This window comes from Bacillus rossius, chromosome 7, assembly GCF_032445375.1.
Source record: "Bacillus rossius redtenbacheri isolate Brsri chromosome 7, Brsri_v3, whole genome shotgun sequence".
Lineage (NCBI taxonomy): Eukaryota > Metazoa > Arthropoda > Insecta > Phasmatodea > Bacillidae > Bacillus > Bacillus rossius.
The window spans coordinates 29,574,143-29,593,596 of NC_086335.1; the positions used below are offsets into that span (position 1 = coordinate 29,574,143).

The window sequence follows — 19,454 nt, forward strand, 5'->3', positions numbered from 1 at the left end:
CACGTAAGACTAAGGAATAAATACCTATAGTCCATCCACGGTAACCTCCTACTTTTCTGAAGCCCTGCTTTTCACCGGATCTACTTTAATGTCACTATGTATCCTTCCGCCGTATGTAAACAAAAACATTGCCATGTGACAAATGTCAAATGGTTTGTTTACAATCACCAGCTGTCAAAACAATGTGTGTGTGTTTGTGTATGTATGTATGTATATATATATAAGTAATTTGAATATGATCTAAGTATACATGCATATGTTCATAACATTATTTATGATACCCAATGGTAAAAATATTAAAAAATAAGTTTGTTAGCTAAAGAAATAACATATAATTTAAAGTAAATTTTTAGGAGAATATATAAATTTACAACATTTATGTAAGCAATAAATATCATCATTTAGTACAGTTCAACACAGTTTTCTGCATCTGAAAAAAAAAGTATTGTAAATTATACATATGGCTGTCCATCTAAGCAATCTGGAAAAGACTAAGGATTGAAGGTTTAATAAAATTAACAAATTCAGATGAAAACATTTAAAAATGAATTTTCTTCTTTTATTTAATAAACCCCTACCATTTTGCCGGTTAAGGCCACAAATAAAAATATGGTTGTATACATTTTCCTGAGTATACTTATTAGACAAAATCATAATTTTATGAACAGTAAAATTGTGGTGAAGAATTGACAGTAATTTCTATACCACTTATATGCATTATTTATTTGTGGCCCTGGATGGGGACTGGCTTTTTGTTTTCCAAGTAAGTTCACTGAAAAATGAAGACACACAACAAAATAAAATGTTTCACATACACCTATACGAATCCAGAAATGAAATTTAATATTCATTTCATAATACGTGTAATCTAAAGTTAATACATAAAGTTCCAGTAATCAACATACTTCATGGGAATGCATAAAAGAAAAAAAAATGTTTCAAACCCCAATACTTACAGTTGCCCAGGTGTTTATTACATACAGACCTCAATAAGAACACCCGGGTAAATCATCAAGAGGAACTGCCAGTACTTCACTGTCTCCATCTACTTGCTGTGTCGTAACCTCAAATTCTTCGCTGTCACTGTCTTCACTTGAACTATCCTCGCCGAGGTGGATGATGAGTGGAGGAATGGTGCCGCTGTCTATGTGGACTTCTCTCTCCCAGTCTGCTTGAATTAGCTTCTCCACGTGATCCACACACCTCGCCCATCTAAAAAAATTAATGTATACAGTAAAACCTCTATATAAATGACCTGTTTATAGCAAAAACCACTCTATAACAAAATATGTTTGTTTCTGTCAAAACGGCATAGTAAACAATGCATGGCATGCTCTTTATTACATACAATTTTGAACTCACTCCACAAGAAAGTATTTTTAAACACAACAAAACTCATTTAATGTGTTTTCCTCAACTATCAAAGCTATTATTTAATACTTGAAGTAACATGTTTTGTTTTATGTTATCTGAAAAAAAAAATTATAGTGGTTTATTCAAGATATAATAAAGCTGTAAATATTATATATGTTATCAATAAAGGCTTAGAATGCATATGATAAAATATTTATTTCATAAGTTTTGTGTTTGTTTTTGGTTAAAATTTGTCCCAGACAAAAACAGTGAGATATAGCGAAAATTTAATTTTTTGAATAGTTTTGATGATTTACTGTATATGTATTTCACTATAATAACATAACTTTTGAAAATACTAATGTGCAAGAACTACATGTGTAAATACCTATTCAAGTTCGCTAGATGAAAATATTCAAAATTCTCTACGTTGAAATTTTATCTGAATATTGAAATCTGCCTACAGCACTGAACCCACCATAACTTTAAAGTCATTGACACAAGATTAAGCATAACAGAAAGTAATATCACAATTACTAATAAATACAAAACTATTTATGGAAATGAAACAATTGCAAATGGACTGCAATTACAAAAAAAAAAAAACCTTGCAAATAAGTCACCACTGTTAGATCTAGAAACTACACAGATATGTATGAATCACATGGGAATAAAATTACAAACACAAACACAAACACGAACACAAACACATACATGCAACACATTTTCAAAACGACAACTACACAAATTCAAACCACTTATTTTTACCAATTGTTTTAAAACTGTATTACTGGTATATGAATATACACAAAATGATAATCACACTATACACACACTAGCACACAAAGTTATCAAAAGGAATGGTAGGACCAGGCTGCTAGGCAACAATACTTACGTATTATGTAAAAATGTATGGTAAGGGTTTTGCTGAAGCTTGAGGAATGTTCTACAGGAAAATAAAACAATTTCTACTTCAAAAGGAATACCCCATTGGTCATGCAACATGAAAATACCTCTCTGGTGTGGAAGCATCAAGAGCCTCTTTCCAGATGGCTGCAACTGCATCATTGTCAAATCTCTTGGCCCGCCCCACGTTACTATTGTAATGGTGTTTACATTGAGCCCAAACTAGTTCGATTGCATTATAGTGGCAGTGATAGGGTGGGAGTCGTAGAATTTCGTGGCCATAGTTACGAGCCAACTCGTCTACCTCATATCTGAAAAGTGTGTTAGAACAAGGTGTATACGTAATTTTTTGCAACTATCTCACTTTTAAAGAAATGCTGTAAAAAAAAACGAAATAATATACCGTATTCGGGGCTTGTTTTGTTTAGCTATTCTCAGCAGCTCCACTTTCAACAAATTATTTTCATGTTTTATCCCATTCTTCTCCAGCCACGCGATCAGTGCAGCCTTGGTCCAGTTCGTTGTAGGTGTTTTCTCAACCTACGTTGTGCCAACATTTAACTAAATACTCAAGTAGCTGATAAGAATTCATGACAGTAGAACCCTGTTACAATTTTACTGCTTATAAAGTTTTCCTGCCTATAATGTATTATTTTTCAAGTCCAATATTTTCCCTATAAGGACAATGTATTTAATTCCTGGATATAATGTTTCACAAATTATGCGTTTCGTGCTTGTAATGTTCACTTCATAAAATTTTAGAAGACGAAAAAAATTAAAAGCCTTTGTCTATACTGTCTATGTATATGTGTATGTTAGCAGTTAACTGCCTGTTGACACCCTTGGAAAACAAATAAATTCATAAATTTTTAGCCATTCTGTGTGTTTTCAAATGTATTCACTTAAATCACATGTTCAAGTGGCAAAAGAACTGGACTTAAGCATTTCCACTGTAAACACTGTCGTGAATTATGACAATTATACAGAAATGAGACAATTTTACAGCAATGAGACAATGTGTAAGTAAAGACAAAGCAGATAGAAGCTGGAAGCACCATGATGTTAAAGAAAAATTGTTTTTGGCTTGCTACAAGCAAATTGGAGCATCAAATATATCTTTATGCAGCTTGTTGAGTCCATTGGCAATAAATCCACACTAAAAAGTACTAAATTGAATTTCCTGCTTATGTTTTTTTTTCTTGTAGCCCCTTAAAAACAAATTATAACAGGGTTCTACTGTACTTATGCAAAGCAAACATGTGTTTTGGCATATTGTCGTAATGAATTTCTAAATTTAACAAAGCATGTTAGTTTAGTGACTAGAAATTTTTTTGAAAATATTATTTTAATTTATTAAGTAGGGCAACAGAGCATTCATAAAGTGGGTCCTTTTACCAAACAAGTAATTATGTCATTTTCAAATGCTGTTTGCAATAAAAAAATTTTATTTGGTATTTCAAACCCTCTACTAAATTAGTTTGCACTACAATGTAATTCAATTACATTATATATATATATATATATATATATATATATATATATATATATATATATATATATCTGTGTGTGTGTGTATTCAATTTCAGCTCAAACATTATAGTTTATAAAAATGTAGTGTAGGCATACTATTAAGATAACAATTATTGCTGGCAAAATGTATTAGTCTCGAATATTCGTACTTATACACAATAATAAACACATGTAAATTTTTCACATTACAATTTGAGCAATAAAAAGACACTGCTTTACCATTGCACATACCTGGGTGCTGTGATATGAAGCATTGTCCATTATGATGACACTGGGTTCCTCAAGATGCACCAACATGTCTTCAAACCACATCAAGAAAGTTTCCCCATTCATCTCGCCATGGTAGTCTGCAGTCTTCTGACCTGAAACAAAAAGTAATCCTGCTCCTGGCACAAAGCCAGTGCGCCCTCCAGCATTAACAACAATAAACCTTTTACCATCTCCAACAGTACGTCTCTTCGCAGATTGTAGACTCTTGTCCTGCCATGACTTTGATACAGTTCCTGAAAAATATATGAAATGGAAATGAAATACTTTGTATTGGACCACAGAACAAATTTTCAAATAAATTAATGCCTTGCCTCTCTGGAAAATCCATGTTTCATCAACAAATATGAAATTGGCACCTCTTTCTTTTTCTTCTTTATACTTTCTCAAGAAATCTATTCGCTGCAATACTATGTTTTCATTCTCTATCAAAGCTTTTCGTCCATCAACAGTTTTCCATGAAAATCCCATCTTCTTTAACAATTTATGAAGACTTGATCTTCCACCATAATAATCTATTTGTCTTTCCCTGATTTCTTTCAAAATGGTGTCGACTGTAACATTCAAACCTGTAAATTTATTGCATACATTAACAATACATGAAATAACAGAGGTACACAAAACTAAGCGAAACCACAACCCCGTAGAAGATAATTTAAGTGCACAATTTACATTTATTAAATAGTTTTAATAAACTTACATTTCAAAAATACTTTTAAATTAATGGTAAATATTTACTTGGGCGGTATTTCCGAAAAAAAATGTTAAAAATACGAAAATACCTTTATTTTATGCTCTTCAACTTCCTCTTTTCATTAAAATCGGCGGAGATTAGAAATTCCAAATACTTTAGGAGATATCGAATTTTTAAATTTCAGCACAAAACCAGCGCATTCCTGTGGCGTGCGTGCACCATTGTTTCTTGTTTACGTACGAGTATCTATTTTTTTTATTGGATAATGATGTCACGTTTTTGTTCGTGATAGGCCAGAATTCAAATGAACTAATACGTGATTATTTAGTTCAATTATTGTTTAAAACAGTGTTTAATTACCGCCTCCAACTTAGGTGAGTTTTTAACGTTTCTAATTTTAAAGTCTTATTTGTTATTTTGATATTGTTGCGCAAGTAATAAGTAACAAAAAAATTTACGTGAGTTGTTACTGTACATCCTTTGTTACGGGTTTGTTAGGTAAGGTCAGTTACATTATAAATAATTTAAAACTAAAGAATAATTAAAATTAATTCACATTATTTTTAATATCACCTTAGTTTGAAAGTATTTATAATGTAACTGACCTGACTTAATCGACCATTTTAGTTTTAAAATATTAAATTAAAAAATTTGATATCTCCTAAAGTATTTGGAATTTCTTATCTCCGCCGCTTTTAATGAAAAGAGGAAGTTGAAGAGCATATGATAAAGGTATTTTCGGATTTTTAACATTTATTTTCGCAAATACCGCTCAACTACATATGATGAAATTTAAAAATTCGATATCTTCTAAAGTATTTGGAATTTCTTACCTCCGCCACTTTTAATGAAAAGAGGAAGTTGAAGAGCATAAAATAAAGGTATTTTCGGATTTTTAACATTTTTTTTCGGAAATACCGCCCAAGTAAATATTTACCCATTAGTATTTCAGCATTCAATTTAGCAATCAATAAGTTACAAGCTCTACACTGTGTTGTAGGTAAATGTTTTGTATCGTGTATCCCATGTGATCCCTAGATCTTTATGCATGAACCTGTACATCCTATTGATCGTGTGGTGCATGTTTTTTTTCATTTATTTAGATCAAAGATCCTGAACATAATAAAATATTGTGGTATAGCAAGAATAATTATCATAAGTTTAATAAAACATATATATTTTCATTATTATTCAACTTTAAATCATAACTCATTACTACATCAAAGGTTTTTATTTTTGGTTTTGTACAGGATTTTTAAACGTAATAAATTAGAAAAGCAAGCATCATCAATCACAGGATCAATATTTGCAGGATCATGCGATCAGGATCAATGTATCGAATCGGATACGCGATACTAAACTTTTACTGTTTTATAATTTTCTGTTACTTCATACACTAACACACAGTTTGTCTGGCTAAGTTGTGTTTTCATATGATACTTCATTACAATGAAGTAGGACTATTGTTTATAAAATAACAATACCCCTATATTTTCTAAAGGGTTAGGCGGGGCATGACACTATTTTGCAATAGAATATATATTGTACTGGACCCTGCCACACAGTACAATTTAGCCAATTAAGTATCCCAATTTTTTTTTAATAACCATGCTTGCTTAGACCACAACTCACTAATTTGTAACCAATTACTGCTAAAGCGCACAACTGGATATTATTGATACTGGAAATAGTCATTATTTAACCTTCTGATACATCATAAAAGTTGAGGTTATTTAATATGTATACTGTGTATAACGATATAAACATTACTTGTAGTTTTAGAATGTAACAATTTTCTTTCTATCTTTAACCTAACCTTAAAAGGACGTGTACGTATTTAATATGTTGCACAATATTCTATATATCAATACCATATCAATAAAGAAACCTAACAAACCACCCAAAAATGTTAAGTATTTTTAAAGGACAGATGATATCGGGAAAAAAACTGAACCGGTCAATCTGCATATGGATATATGAAATGAATACAATTAAGTAGGGCCTACCCCAGTGATATCGAAACTACTCTTCAGTATCAAATTTTTACCTTCAGCGTACATCCTGTAAATTGCATTCCTGATTGCATTTACTGTGAAATCGTCGACTGTGTCAAGTGACTTTCCTTCCTGTGGCCTTTTTTTCCTCTTTTTTCCTGGTGTTGAAACTTCTTCAATGTCTTTCTTGTAGTACCTAACCAAAAAAAAAAAACATTTGTCATAACACTTTTCCGGGGACCCGTTCACAATACGCAGTTAGGCAGTGTTCCAAATATGGCATTTTGTCACAAATATTTGCTTTGTGGTCACTAAATGGAAACATGACAGACTTTGTCCACGAAATTAATGAAGTGTTTTTTTATTTATTTTGTGATCTCCCAAACAGATGAAAAACTAATTAAATGCAAATTATAAAATCACTCCCTTATGTTATAGTTAAACCTATCATAAAGTTTATAAACATCGTTATAAACAAACGTGTATCACACCCATAAAAATACTTGAAAGTGCCTATATTGTTATTGTTAGGACCTGAGTAGGCCTAATATGATTTTAGGTTAAGTTTTCAACAGAGACGCCACATGGCGGTGTTGTCTCACACCAAAAAATATAAATTGGAAATAAAACACAAAAAACCTCGTGAGTTAAAACACAGGCCGACAATACTTAGGACACAGTCGATATTTTTTTTACGTGCATGAAAACGAAAAAAGCCTACTTACTTGAGAACAGTTGACTTTGCGATGTTGAGAAGAAACGCGGTCGTCTGCGTAACGTCACATTTCTTCAAGTCGCCTTTCCTAATTAAAAGATATAAGTTCTGAGCGACGTTAATGATGTCCATCTGACGCTGCGACGAAGTAGCTTTCCCCATCCCGGAACCAATTACCATTACAGCAATCACAAGAACCACACAAAATATCAAAACGATAACAAATTCCATCATTACAATAGTAGATAATAAATAATATAACAAAGTTAAAATACACAATATTAACACAAAATCCTGAAACACAAACTGTACGTTATTTCACGGTCAGTAATATATTAAAACACACTGCAAAATGGCGTACAGTCTGCAGACTGCTTAAAGAGCTGCTGAAAGCGGCTGAAAGAGAAAACAAACAAGTGACTATTAACATTATTAATGCGCGACCACGGTTTCGGCACGTAATATTTTTTTACCGTTAACATAACGTTTTTATTTCACCAGAGATTTAAAAAAATGTTCAAACTTAACAAATACCCAAACAAATTCTTAAATACACGCGGAAAGTCAAAAAATATATATTTTGGCTATGGAACTATTTCGTTCTAATCATTGCCAACACACCACTTCTCTCACTGTTTCATTTACACACATGCGAGATCATTAATATTAATAATATTGTACATAGATAGTTACTTTTTTTGTAAAATTTTATTTAACATCATTATACGGTAATTTAGTGTTAATGCATGTTTAATATGCATATGATGGAAAGTATTTTTGCAAACGAACCAAACATGCTGCATCCTGGTGTGTTTTTTCAAAGGTTCGTTTAAAAAAGTAGGAGGTTACCGTGGATGGACTATAATCGCTAACACTTTTATAAAAAAATTCTTCCATTCAAACCATTTCTCGACTGACGCTTCAACGTTTTTCGCGTCGGTGTTCTCCACTATCGTCAAAATCAAAATATTGGTAGCTGCTACCAGATTCGCAGCTCTAGTTGCAAATTTCAAAACGTCAGTACTCACGTGATGTTAATATTTGTTGTGCTTGATTGAAAAGTGCTGCATGGCAGTACGGTTTCTTGAGTTCACGTTTTTCTATGTGTCTTCGTTGTTACACGAGTATAGTCGTTACAAAAAATGATCGTGCCACACAACGATTTTTGTAAATTGGTATTTATAATAAGATTAATATAAATTATTATGCGTTCCTGTAACTAAAATTACTTTAATGAAAATTATGTAACGAACTACCTGTACAATTACTGATTTTTAAATATAACGAACGTACCTGTAAAGTAACTGTAAAAAGTAACCGCCCAGGCCTGTGAATTTTGTAATGTCGTTATTGGTTTCTTATCCTTCATGACGTGTTGAACTACGTATGTTCCAATGAGAATACGTTTGAAATGCATTCAAGCCTCCCTTCAAATCATAACGCAAATTTTGCAAGTCTCTTCTCGTTTGCTTTGTTATAAAAGATTTATTAAGAAGATAATGATTGTTTGTGTGTTTTAATAATTACCTCATTCGGTGATGGTTCGTGCATTACTTTGTGTATAGTCATTCAGAAGTTTTCAAGTTGAGAAAAGGGATTACATAAACAATTTATTTACAAAAATTCATATTAAACACAACCATAAATATTATCTACCACTAAGGACGCCACCTATCCGGGCACACATGCGGTGTGCAGAGCTTCAGGAAAAAAAAACAAGCGAGTTGAAAAGTGCTCGAGATATCCGAGTACAAAAAAGTATTTAAGAATACGTTGAAGGTGAACGAGTAGTTTTGTTTCCGTATTTCTTTTTTAAACTGTATATTTTTATAAAAGTGAAAATGGCTGAATGGCTTACTTAAGACTTATTTTAAGGCATGAAACACCCGGTTTAGATTCTTTAAACCACTTAAGGGATTTCCAATACACCTTTACCTTCGTTTCTCCGCTACATAACGTCGCTCAAACCCCATAGTTGGCCTATACACAACGAGAAGACTGTCCGCTTAGAAGAGACACCGCGCTAAAACACCAAAGGGGAATCGAGCTTATCACGGCTCGCTAACACAGATACGCCCCTGACTTTCTTCAAGGGGGATATTCGGATATGTCTCTGTTTTTGCTATGATTCTATTTTTAACTATTTTTTCCAAATTTTTTGGCAAGTCAAGTGTAGCCAGCAGCCCACATAATTTGAATATTTTTTTTTTGTTCCATTTTATGTTACCACAGGTTGTTAACTATATGGTTTGGAATTATTTCATTTAAAACGTTCACGTATTTAACTGTTGATCCAATATGTATTTATGTTCTGATTTTGACTTTTGAGTTGTTTTTTTTTTTGTGCTTTGATATATGGTTTATAATTTTAACAGGCCTTAATTTTACTTATATAATTTTACATGTAAAATGTTGCACTGAGCGGTCGCTGGGAGCGCAATGGAGACCTGCGCCGTCACGCGAGGCGAGCGGCGTGTGTGAAGTGTGGGAAGGCTTCATTTCACAGACGAGAGAGCCACACCCGAAGTTGCCCGAAGTTCATGCTCGCTTTTTTTTTTCCGTGCCACAACAGGTGTATTTATTTGGGGGAAACCGTTTACATGATTTCACAGTATCTTTAATGTAGCTATCCTAACCAAATCAACCGTCCACAATGTTTTAAAGTATTTATAATGTAGCTAACCTAACCTGATTGACCATTAGTTATCATGAGCTGTATATTTATTTACAATGAACAAAAAAAAACCGAAGATGCACGATCGGGAGTTTGGCTCTCTCGTCTGTGAAAAGAAGGCTTCCCGTGAAGTGTGGCCAGTCGCGGAGTCGTGATAACAGAACAAGCAGAGAGATACAGAAGCGGACGGCGAGGAAATGGACTCTGAAGGCGAACTAAGAAACGCGCCTTTCCCACACAAACGATGCAAATTTCGAGGGAACCGCAATATCCGGTGCACTGGCCTGCCTGCAAAGAACATCCAAGGTAAAAAGTCGTCTCACAATTTGTAGATGATCCCCCTGCCAAAACTTTGTTGTTGAATCATCAAACGAATGCAACATTACGCAAACGTCGCTACGTTCCACGTATTCGAACCTCGCCCACACCTTTGAACATGGTTTAAGAGTCGGTGTATTAGAGAAGCAACAACCTTGGTAAAGGAAATCGAAATGAGTTTTTTATTTTTTTTTTCATCTTTATCCTCAGCTTACTTTAATACTGGCAATTTTGCTTGCGTTTGGATAGTCATTGTAATGAAACGTTCTACGTATATGAAACAGTGAGAAAACTCGATTAGGGACTTGCATTGCACATGCATCTTCATTTCACTGCTATAAAATTCTACTGTTACCCTTCAGATTGCATAGTTGTCGCATGCATGACTAGAAGACACTGCGCGCCAGTCAACAGCCTTGCGCCTAGAGGCGATACCGCGCTGGAAGCACCAGCGAGCGTCGCACTTATCGTCCGTGTGTGTGCTGCAGGTCATCCTGATGTTCATCATCGTGGTGAGCATCTTCGCGGTGTGCTGGCTGCCGTACCATGGCTTCTTCATCTACTCGTACCACAACACCGCCATGACGGCGACGCGCTACGTGCAGCACATCTACCTCGCCTTCTACTGGTTCGCCATGGCCAACGCCATGGTGAACCCGCTCATCTACTACTGGATGAACTGCAGGTGGGCCGGCATCTACTGTCGCAATTCGCGTTGCTGTAGTTGTACTTCTCTTAGTATGTTCTAGCGACAAGTGTCTAATAAATTGTCTTGGTTTTTCGAGTTTGAGCCGCGTCAAGTTGGTAGACTCTACCGACGTTTCACTCTGCGTTGTAGCAGTCATCTTCAGTTGTTAGTTGCCCTGAAGATGCCTGCTTCAATGCAGAGCGAAACGTCGGTACAATCTACGACCACGACGCATTTGAACCTAGAGAACCAACATATTTTAGTATACTTTACGTCTTCGACAACGAGATTAGAGACACTCCTAAACAAGTAACGGACGTTATAAATTTAAAAAATCGTGTGAGAAATCGAACATTCAATATTAACAACTTCTTTGCTTTTGGATTAAGGCCACGTCCGCATAAATGATGATGATGTGTCTGACACTTCGCATGCCTTGTTGCAGTCATCTTCAAGGGCGTTTAACAACTGATAGTTTGGTGTAGTTACTCAGAATTTTAATATGGCCATTTACAGCCATACTGATTGGTCTCTGTGGGTGGTCATGATTAGAGGATGAGTATATCGACATGTGCTCAGTTTTATCCAGTTTTATGCAACCAGCAACTATGTTCTCCCCATGCATAGATTAACACCTTCGGTACATTTCCTGTGAATCCGACTTTTTCCTGAAGATATAATATTTGTGTATGGTATAGTTTCAGACATTTGTGCTAGTTAGTAACTTCCATTACATGTTTATGAACGTTTCCAAAAATTATTTTCTAGTGCAGACGCACATAACACTTGTCATGTATATTAGGGGAATTAATCGGCCATGGCCTGATTGAAAAGGAAATACAGCATCGCTTACCCCTGGAGTGATTAAAATAAACCATAAGAAACCGAAATGACGATTGATGGATCGAGTTGGAACCCGGGCCCTCCATGTCTTGGCGTTATGCATTTATTGTAACTCGGGATGACTACTATTATTTAAACCTCTAAGTGAACCAAAACACATCTACACTTATCTTGGTCGTACCAAGCAGAACACAAACATTAAGCTTGCTTATGAAGAAACAACGCACGTATCTTAAAAATATAAATTATGGTTTGACTGCCTTTATAGTAAACTGTAGCTGTTCGCGGAAGTGAAGTGAAGAGCGAAGAAGTGAAGTTGAAGAAGCATGCTTTCAAGACGTTGAATACTACCATTTACAGTTCCAATGATGTGAAGCAGTCTGTTAAACATTACTGTTGACAAACTCTGCCTGGAGGATAGGACTGGACTCTTGTCTTCGGTGAACCATCTGGAGAGGCCCCTAGGAGTGACTGCCGCAGCCTCTATGGGACGAGTAGAGGAGTTGGCGCCCTTCACAGAACAATGAAATTGTTGTTGTCTTTGAAATTGTTTGTTTTTAAGTCTGACGTTGACTTGTTTTTTTTATTTTGTTTTTTTTTACGCCTCAAATATTTTCAGAGTCCGTTAAGGACTTGGTTTCTGGCGACGTCTCTTACCGCAGTTTCCGGCAGCAGCAGTAGTCACAACCGCGGGCAGCGGGACGGACGAGGTCGTTGGTGCGGGTCGTGGTCACCGCAAGTACACGCAGCCGAGTTGAGCCAACGAGTGACTGAAGATCCCCAGGCGCGAGCCGTATTTATAGTCCGCTGAGCCCCGGCCGATCACACGGAAGAGCGTCTGGAAGCCCAGGGCGGAAGCTCAGCTCACCAGCAGTTCCGGCGCGCAGCCCGCGAAGCCGATCTGTGCCGAATGGAGCCGAGCGGGTCCGAAGGCTTGCCATCTTGCGCGCCGAAATCGAAGGCGCGCGCGCGCCTGTACTGCAGGAAGTATCGAGAGGAGAGGCAGGGACGACGTCTCAGAATATGTTTAAGTTACGCAGAGCTGATCTGCGTAACAAAATGCAGCCCCCTGAGAAAACACGCGTGTTTTAAGTGACGTCCACCATCTTCCTACCTTCATAAAATATCACTGCAGAAAAAATAAAACTTGTGTACTTTTACAAAACATTCGTTTGGAAACCCATTTCCAAGAAATAGTTTGTAATAGGCATTCTACAAGAATACGTTGTTTCATGATTAATACAAGCATAAATTTCCTAAACCATTGAAAATATATTCCAATATTCAAACATTGGACTTTATTTTGTTTTATTATGCGTATTTGTGTGAACAGTTAGTACTGGAAGCTATTCAGGGAACGGTTAACAAATAATTTTAACTAATTATTTAGGTACTGGAACAACAAACAAGGCATAAATTAATGCCCCGGCAAGAATTCGAGCCCAGTATTACTTTGAACATTTTATTTGTGGCGATACAGTTATTTTAGTGTAGATGTACTATTCTTTTTTTTTTTAAAGTGTGCTCGAGGAGTCCACGCGCGACAGAAGTAAAACTTCTTGTTTATTGGGTATACATATAGATAAATTATTAGTATTCTTTTATTTTATTGAACAAGAGATACTAATTGAGAATATTAAGGATGCGGATGAAATAAAAATAAAAACTGAGGGGTAAACAAACACGAACAGCATTATGAGAATTCCGTAACATCACTGCTGCGTAACAACTGGCATATAGCATGCTACGCTACGTACCTATCCCCTTCCCCCGTCCATTTGATAAGTTTCTTTAACCAAATTTTACTGTTTGAAGAAGTGTTAGAAAAAAAAAAACAACCAACATTTAGTTTTATAGCATTACAAAATTGTAGGTTAACTTTTTTACAAACATAGTGTTAATTTCAGAAATATAACAAAAACCACAAAATCCGAACACTGGAAGTGGGTATTTAGGAGATGAAACTGTAAAAATAAAGTTTAAATTCAACAATACATAATATTCTTGACATATTTATTTTTAGTCAACTATAAACAAGAAGCTTACAACTGACTTATAGAGTGTTCAGTATTCTGTAATGTCACGTGCTTAAGGTGGGGTCTCACATGCTACGATTTTTTTCCCTCGCCATTGATGCGTCTGTATTACCGAAAAAAAAACGTTTTATGTAACATTGTTGACTCTTGTTTTCGTCGCGCGGGAGTCAACTGCGTGTTCACAATGACGCATCGCGCTGTTGTGATCCCGGCTTTGACGCGAGAACGCGCATGTATATGGGACCACGCGCATTCCGCGATGTGATGAGAAATGCCTGCCCGGGGTTTCGAGGGCGACGTGGGAGAGAGTTGTGGAGGGGAGAAGGAAACACAGAGCGCGCTGGTTCTGCGGCGTCGCGTCGGGACAATTCCGGACAGCGAACAGATTAACGTAAATCTCAATGACAAACACACGTCCAGTGACAATTCCGGACAGCTAAATCATCATCTCACCGAACATCAGGAAATAAAGGAATTGGGGGGTGGGGGGGAGAACTTTTTTTTCTCTCACTTTTAAGTCAAACCTACTTTAGCGTGTTTAAAATCAATTTTTGACGTGACGTCTAATAAATCGATGAACGCCGGCTGCACGCACGAAAAAGTGTCCCGTTACGCACATTGTTCCGTTACGCTGTCTCCCGTTACGCTCACTGTACGCTTGCGCCGCATCTATCTCTTTTCCACTCGATTGGCCTATGCGTCCGAGGAGAAGAAAGACAGCGGCAACACACAACTTACATCTACACGTGAACTGTTTCGTCGACTGTTTATAAAGTGAATTTAAAAGTTATAGTTGTTTTCATTGCTTATTACAACAACAATTTCGGCAATAAAGGTTAATTATTCTTGCATTTTAAAAATCTGATTACTAGTTTAGTTTCAAGTATTTATTCTTTTATTATAAAAATAAAAATTATTCAATTTTATTCATAAAAGTATGCAACCATTTCATCAATGTTTTGTTATGACGTTGTCACGTTAAACTATCGTCCGTAAACCGACTTTACAGACAATAAATTTTTTTGTATTTTGGTCGGAATTGTCGCACAACCGGTTCTTCGGCGAAGCGAGCGGTATATGCAAAGCTGCCCTGCGTTAAACGAGCGCGGTGGGTCTCTGCCCCCCCCCTCCCCCCCCCCCTTCCGATAAAGCGCATAGCGGCGTCAGAAAGCCACTCTTCGAACCTGTTGGGGCCCACAGCCACGAGAATTCTTTGTCGGCGCCAAACGCTTACCATTATTTTTTCCCAACTCCAAATAAATTTCCAAACTGTGGCTGTTGCATGTAAGGGGAATGAAATTCGGATAACTGAAATCGTTACGTTCAATATATTAACGCACAGTTTTAAAGCAGGTATAAGTATTTGATTTTAAGTTTAACAATAATGTCACTTAATTTTTTTTTTCAATATAGTAATCAAAATTTGAAAACAAGTCTTATTATTGTAGCTATTTACATCCCTGTTGCAACATTTCACTCTACATCAATTATTAAAAATGTTTTTAACGAAATCAAACCAACATCTGAAATGTCCCTAAAAAGCTTATGATTACTTTGTGTACTTTAAAGTATTTAACACTAGTATTTACATAGTAAAGGGTGAGATGACAGTGGTAAGAGGCTGCACTCGCTTTCCAGAAGACCCGAGGTGGATTCCAGTTAGTGTCATCCTAAAATTTCTGTTTTTCAAGGTTTCCTGAGATCACTTCAGGCCAATGTGTGTTTCGCGTGCAGAAATGAAGTTGAAAACACAATTTACGTATAGGTATTGTTACGATTTACCGCTGGGTTCGTAAAGGATAGCCCAATTTAAGATTTTATTACACACCATAGGCGTACCCGGGGGGGGAGGGGGAGTGTTTTGGAGGTTCAAACCCTCCCCCGAAATAAGGCAAGAAAATTATGAACACTCATTTCATTCGAGATCAATTTCTAAACACAGAGCAACGAGAGAAATAACGTCACCAAGCAGCCCAATTGGTAAGTAAACGTAAACATATTCGAATTGCAGTGGTTGGTTCATGATAGGTCATTATAAATTCTCAAATCGCGGTGATTGGTCTATATCAGTTCAACTCTACTTTGATTATGTTTTAGATTTCCTTAGTAGAATTGGGCATTGAGTAACAGTCAGGGCCGCGTCTAGGGGGGGGGGGGGGGCAAAAGGGGCATTTGCCCCGGGCCTCACATTCAAGGGGGCCTCAAATTTTATCAAAAAAATATATCATTATTTAAAGTGAATTCCCATTTTATATCTGGCGTAATAATAACTTGTCTTTAAATTTAGTTACCTATTTATTTAGTTTTGTAAAGCATGATTCCACAATAAAACCACACCGTGCTGTAATTTGTATGGTTTTATTTATAACAACTGAGTAAGTCACCGACATCGATGCCGGTCCATGAACCTCCTCAAACACTAGAACCATGTGATTGTGATGGTAAGTTGCCTTTGACTTTACCACTTTCAAGCTCTGATAAAGTTAAAGAAAACACAACAAGTAACTAAAATAGATAATTGTAATCTCATTAACACAACTCCAGAAATTACCATAACTTCTAGAAACTGTGCTAGGACTGAAAGAAGTGTAGTTTGATAGTGCAGTGTTAATAGAAGAAAACCAGCAAGATCCTGCTGCATGGCCTGGAAATATCACTGACGAAATGATTAGTTATTGTGTTGATAAGGGGCCGGACTTTTTTTAGTAATAATGATGGAGACGACACAGCTTCTGCTAGGCAACATCCAAAATGTACTCGTAAACTAACATCATCTGCATTTGTGAGAGTTATTGAAAATGGAGAGCGACAGGAGAGAAAATGGTTATTGTACTCTAAATGTACGGGAAATGTGTTTTGCTTTGCGTGCAAACTTTTCAGTACCTAATTGTAAACTATCAAAATTTGTAAATGGTTGTAAATGGTTTTTCTAATTGGAAGAAAACAGAAGAAAAGTTGAGGGAGCATGAAAACAGTATTGAACACAAAGCATGTGTGCCCGTACTTCGCTACGGCAGTCTACAGGCAGAACACTTGCGCCGCTCATTACACATGCACCTCCTAGTGGGTACGCCACTGCCGCACCTCGAATGGAAAACAAATCAAAGCAATTCTCGTTGTCATGGAAACTCAAAATGCATAAACAATGCAAAATCCCGCTGTCCCACTGTTGCCCGGTCTTAACCACCCTTGGGAGTTGATTTTCGGAAAACGTCATCCTGCATAACATGAGGAACATTACTGTCAAGTTCAAGTCTGTAGTATATAAAATTGAAAAAAAGGGGCAATTTTTGATATTTAAAGTTCCCGTAAAATTTCAACGTTGATGAGGACTGCACAAACAGTGAATTAGTTGTTGCCATAGAGACGAATGAAGCATCAACAAAGCAACAGCCGTTGTCATGGTGATTTTCTACCAAAAACTGTAATTTTGATATTTTACACCCCCAAAACTCCCTTTGGGAGCTGATTTTCGGAAAATCTTATCTTAGTGAGCATCTACATACATCACAAAATGAGTAACTATGCTAAGTTTCAATCGGTTGAAAGATTTCAAGTCAATCGTAATGAGCCAGTCAGTAGTATTTCGCACAAATATATTTTTTAATTAAAATATTTTTACATAAAATAATAATTAAATCTGTACAGAAATATGCCTCGAATTGAAAAAAAAAAATCTATCTAAGCGATGCCCGTTGCCATGAAGATGCAGAAGGCATAAACAATGCCAAATCCCGTTGTCATGGAGATGGAATACCCACTGTTGCCAGTGCTTAACCATCCGTGGGAAATGATTTTCGGAAAACGCTGTCATTAATCGAAATAAAATGTAGCCTATATATAAAGTTGGACAAAGTTACAAATATTTGTGCGAAATTTAATTAAAATAAATGCAGTAGTTTCGGAAATTAGCTCGGATCAAATATCGTGACACGAGATTTTTATATATTAAAGATTTAATTTTGTTTTGGTACACTTGAATTGTAAAGCCTGAATTACAACAGCCCGTCGCATCCGAGCGACGTCCGTTCGTCCATCAGTCGCCAAGCGATATACAACTTCACTGACTTCACTCCACTGCTTGGATTTTGGCCTTGAGCGGTATCCGTTTAGCCAGAAATATCAATTTCATTATTCTTTTTCATCATCTTTTACCTATCGCAAGTGTATATTTTGAATAAGTCTCAGTTTTACTCCCATGCCTTACCCGTGACTCGAACCCAGAACCTTTCCCACCATAAGCTGGTGTGCATCCGACTACGCTACGGAGGTCGGCTGGCGATTTACAACACTCCGCTCGTCCGTCACAATATTTCTCCATGTCAATACTGACCAGTGGCGTAGCGTGGGTGGGGCGGAGGGGGCGGCCCGCCCCGGGCGGCAGCCCGCGGGGGCGGGTCGCCGGTGAAGCGGGTTGAGATCTGATCTATGATTCATTCATTACATGTGTCAGACACACTATAATGTTCCATTTTTATCTAACATTTTGCGCACCAACTATTTTTTAATATTTATTTAAAAGAAAAACTGCGAAATCACTGACAGAGCTCTTTATAACGTTTGTTTGTTTACATACGAACGGCAACATCGCATCGCGCCGCGCCGCCCGGCGCGCGCGAGCCGAGTTGAGCGGCACTCCTTATTATGTTAATTACTCATACAAAATCTTTTGTTTCACGCGTCGGCCCGTGTCGATGCCTCTCTTTCGCACTCATTGAATTTAGTACTACGCATTGTACTGTAAAGTTTGACCTTAACCCAGGGCAAACCAAACAACTTCCGCGAACCGGGACACAGTAAAACTCCTATATTGCCCCGTACCGCGAGCGCAGGTAAACCCAAAAAAATATTAAAACCCAAACTAATAGCAGGCTTAAAAAATACTAATAAGGTTGCGAACAGTGAGAGGAGGCAGCAAGTTAAAAAGACGCAAAATTTATATGACAACATTTAATAAATATATATATATCATAAAATCGTTTCATCACAAATCGGCGCATCCATCATAAAATACCTACCCTATTACTACTTATAAAAAATAGCTATATAATAATACTAAAAAAATACTTTAACAATTCCCCGAAAAAAATATAATTTGATCATATACTTCGGAGCTCCAAAAATTAAATATAATTACCAAAAAGGCATTAAAAATATATAAGAACATATTAATACAAATACAAATACAAATATAGATACGCACCGGGCGTATCACCGCTGTAAATGCTAATTAACATAGGCGAAATCTAGCAAAAAATTGACACACCTTAACATGCAAATAAATATACCAAAAATTTAGCAAATTACAAATTATGGGTTTACAAGCCCTTCTCAGTTAAATCATTTTCTAACGGTCGACGCCTTTTTTCTTCTAGGTCTGGCAGGGATTGGGTGAAACACGCTGAACGTAAAATCCCAGTTTCAGTTTTATTAGTC

At 36.4% G+C, this 19,454-nt stretch overlaps 2 protein-coding genes across 5 annotated transcripts in view; one reads left to right on the plus strand and one right to left on the minus strand.

Moving 5' to 3' along the window:
- The window catches only part of LOC134534519 (tachykinin-like peptides receptor 86C), a 292,275-nt gene that overhangs the window by 261,982 nt on the left and 10,839 nt on the right, over nt 1–19,454 (plus strand). The window contains exon 7 of the mRNA XM_063372998.1: nt 10,940–11,136. Within this exon, the coding sequence (XP_063229068.1) occupies nt 10,940–11,136 (197 nt within the window). The remainder of the gene's footprint in view (nt 1–10,939; nt 11,137–19,454) is intronic.
- LOC134533772 (uncharacterized) lies at nt 29–8,151 on the minus strand. Of its 4 annotated transcripts, XM_063371421.1 has the most exons (6): nt 7,470–8,143; nt 6,798–6,940; nt 4,371–4,625; nt 4,227–4,292; nt 4,021–4,151; nt 29–1,212 (listed from the first exon to the last, which is right to left on the minus strand). In XM_063371421.1, exons 1-6 carry the CDS (start codon nt 7,691–7,693, stop codon nt 1,099–1,101), a joined length of 933 nt encoding a protein of 310 aa, XP_063227491.1. In that variant the 5' UTR covers nt 7,694–8,143; the 3' UTR covers nt 29–1,098. The 4 variants fall into 4 exon arrangements, with proteins under 4 accessions (XP_063227491.1, XP_063227490.1, XP_063227489.1 ...); XM_063371420.1 differs by having other exon boundaries at nt 4,021–4,292; nt 7,470–8,148; XM_063371419.1 differs by having other exon boundaries at nt 4,227–4,625; nt 7,470–8,147.

Excerpts from the sequence above, each read along its gene's own strand:
- LOC134533772 (XM_063371417.1), bottom strand. The coding sequence starts at position 7,693 with ATGATGGAATTTGTTATCGTTTTGATATTTTGTGTGGTTCTTGTGATT. Across the intron at positions 6,941-7,469 it reads GCAAAGTCAACTGTTCTCAA|GTACTACAAGAAAGACATTG; the intron begins GTAAGTAGGCTT and ends TTTTTTGGTTAG. Across the intron at positions 4,626-6,797 it reads TTACAGGATGTACGCTGAAG|GTTTGAATGTTACAGTCGAC; the intron begins GTAAAAATTTGA and ends ATAAATTTACAG.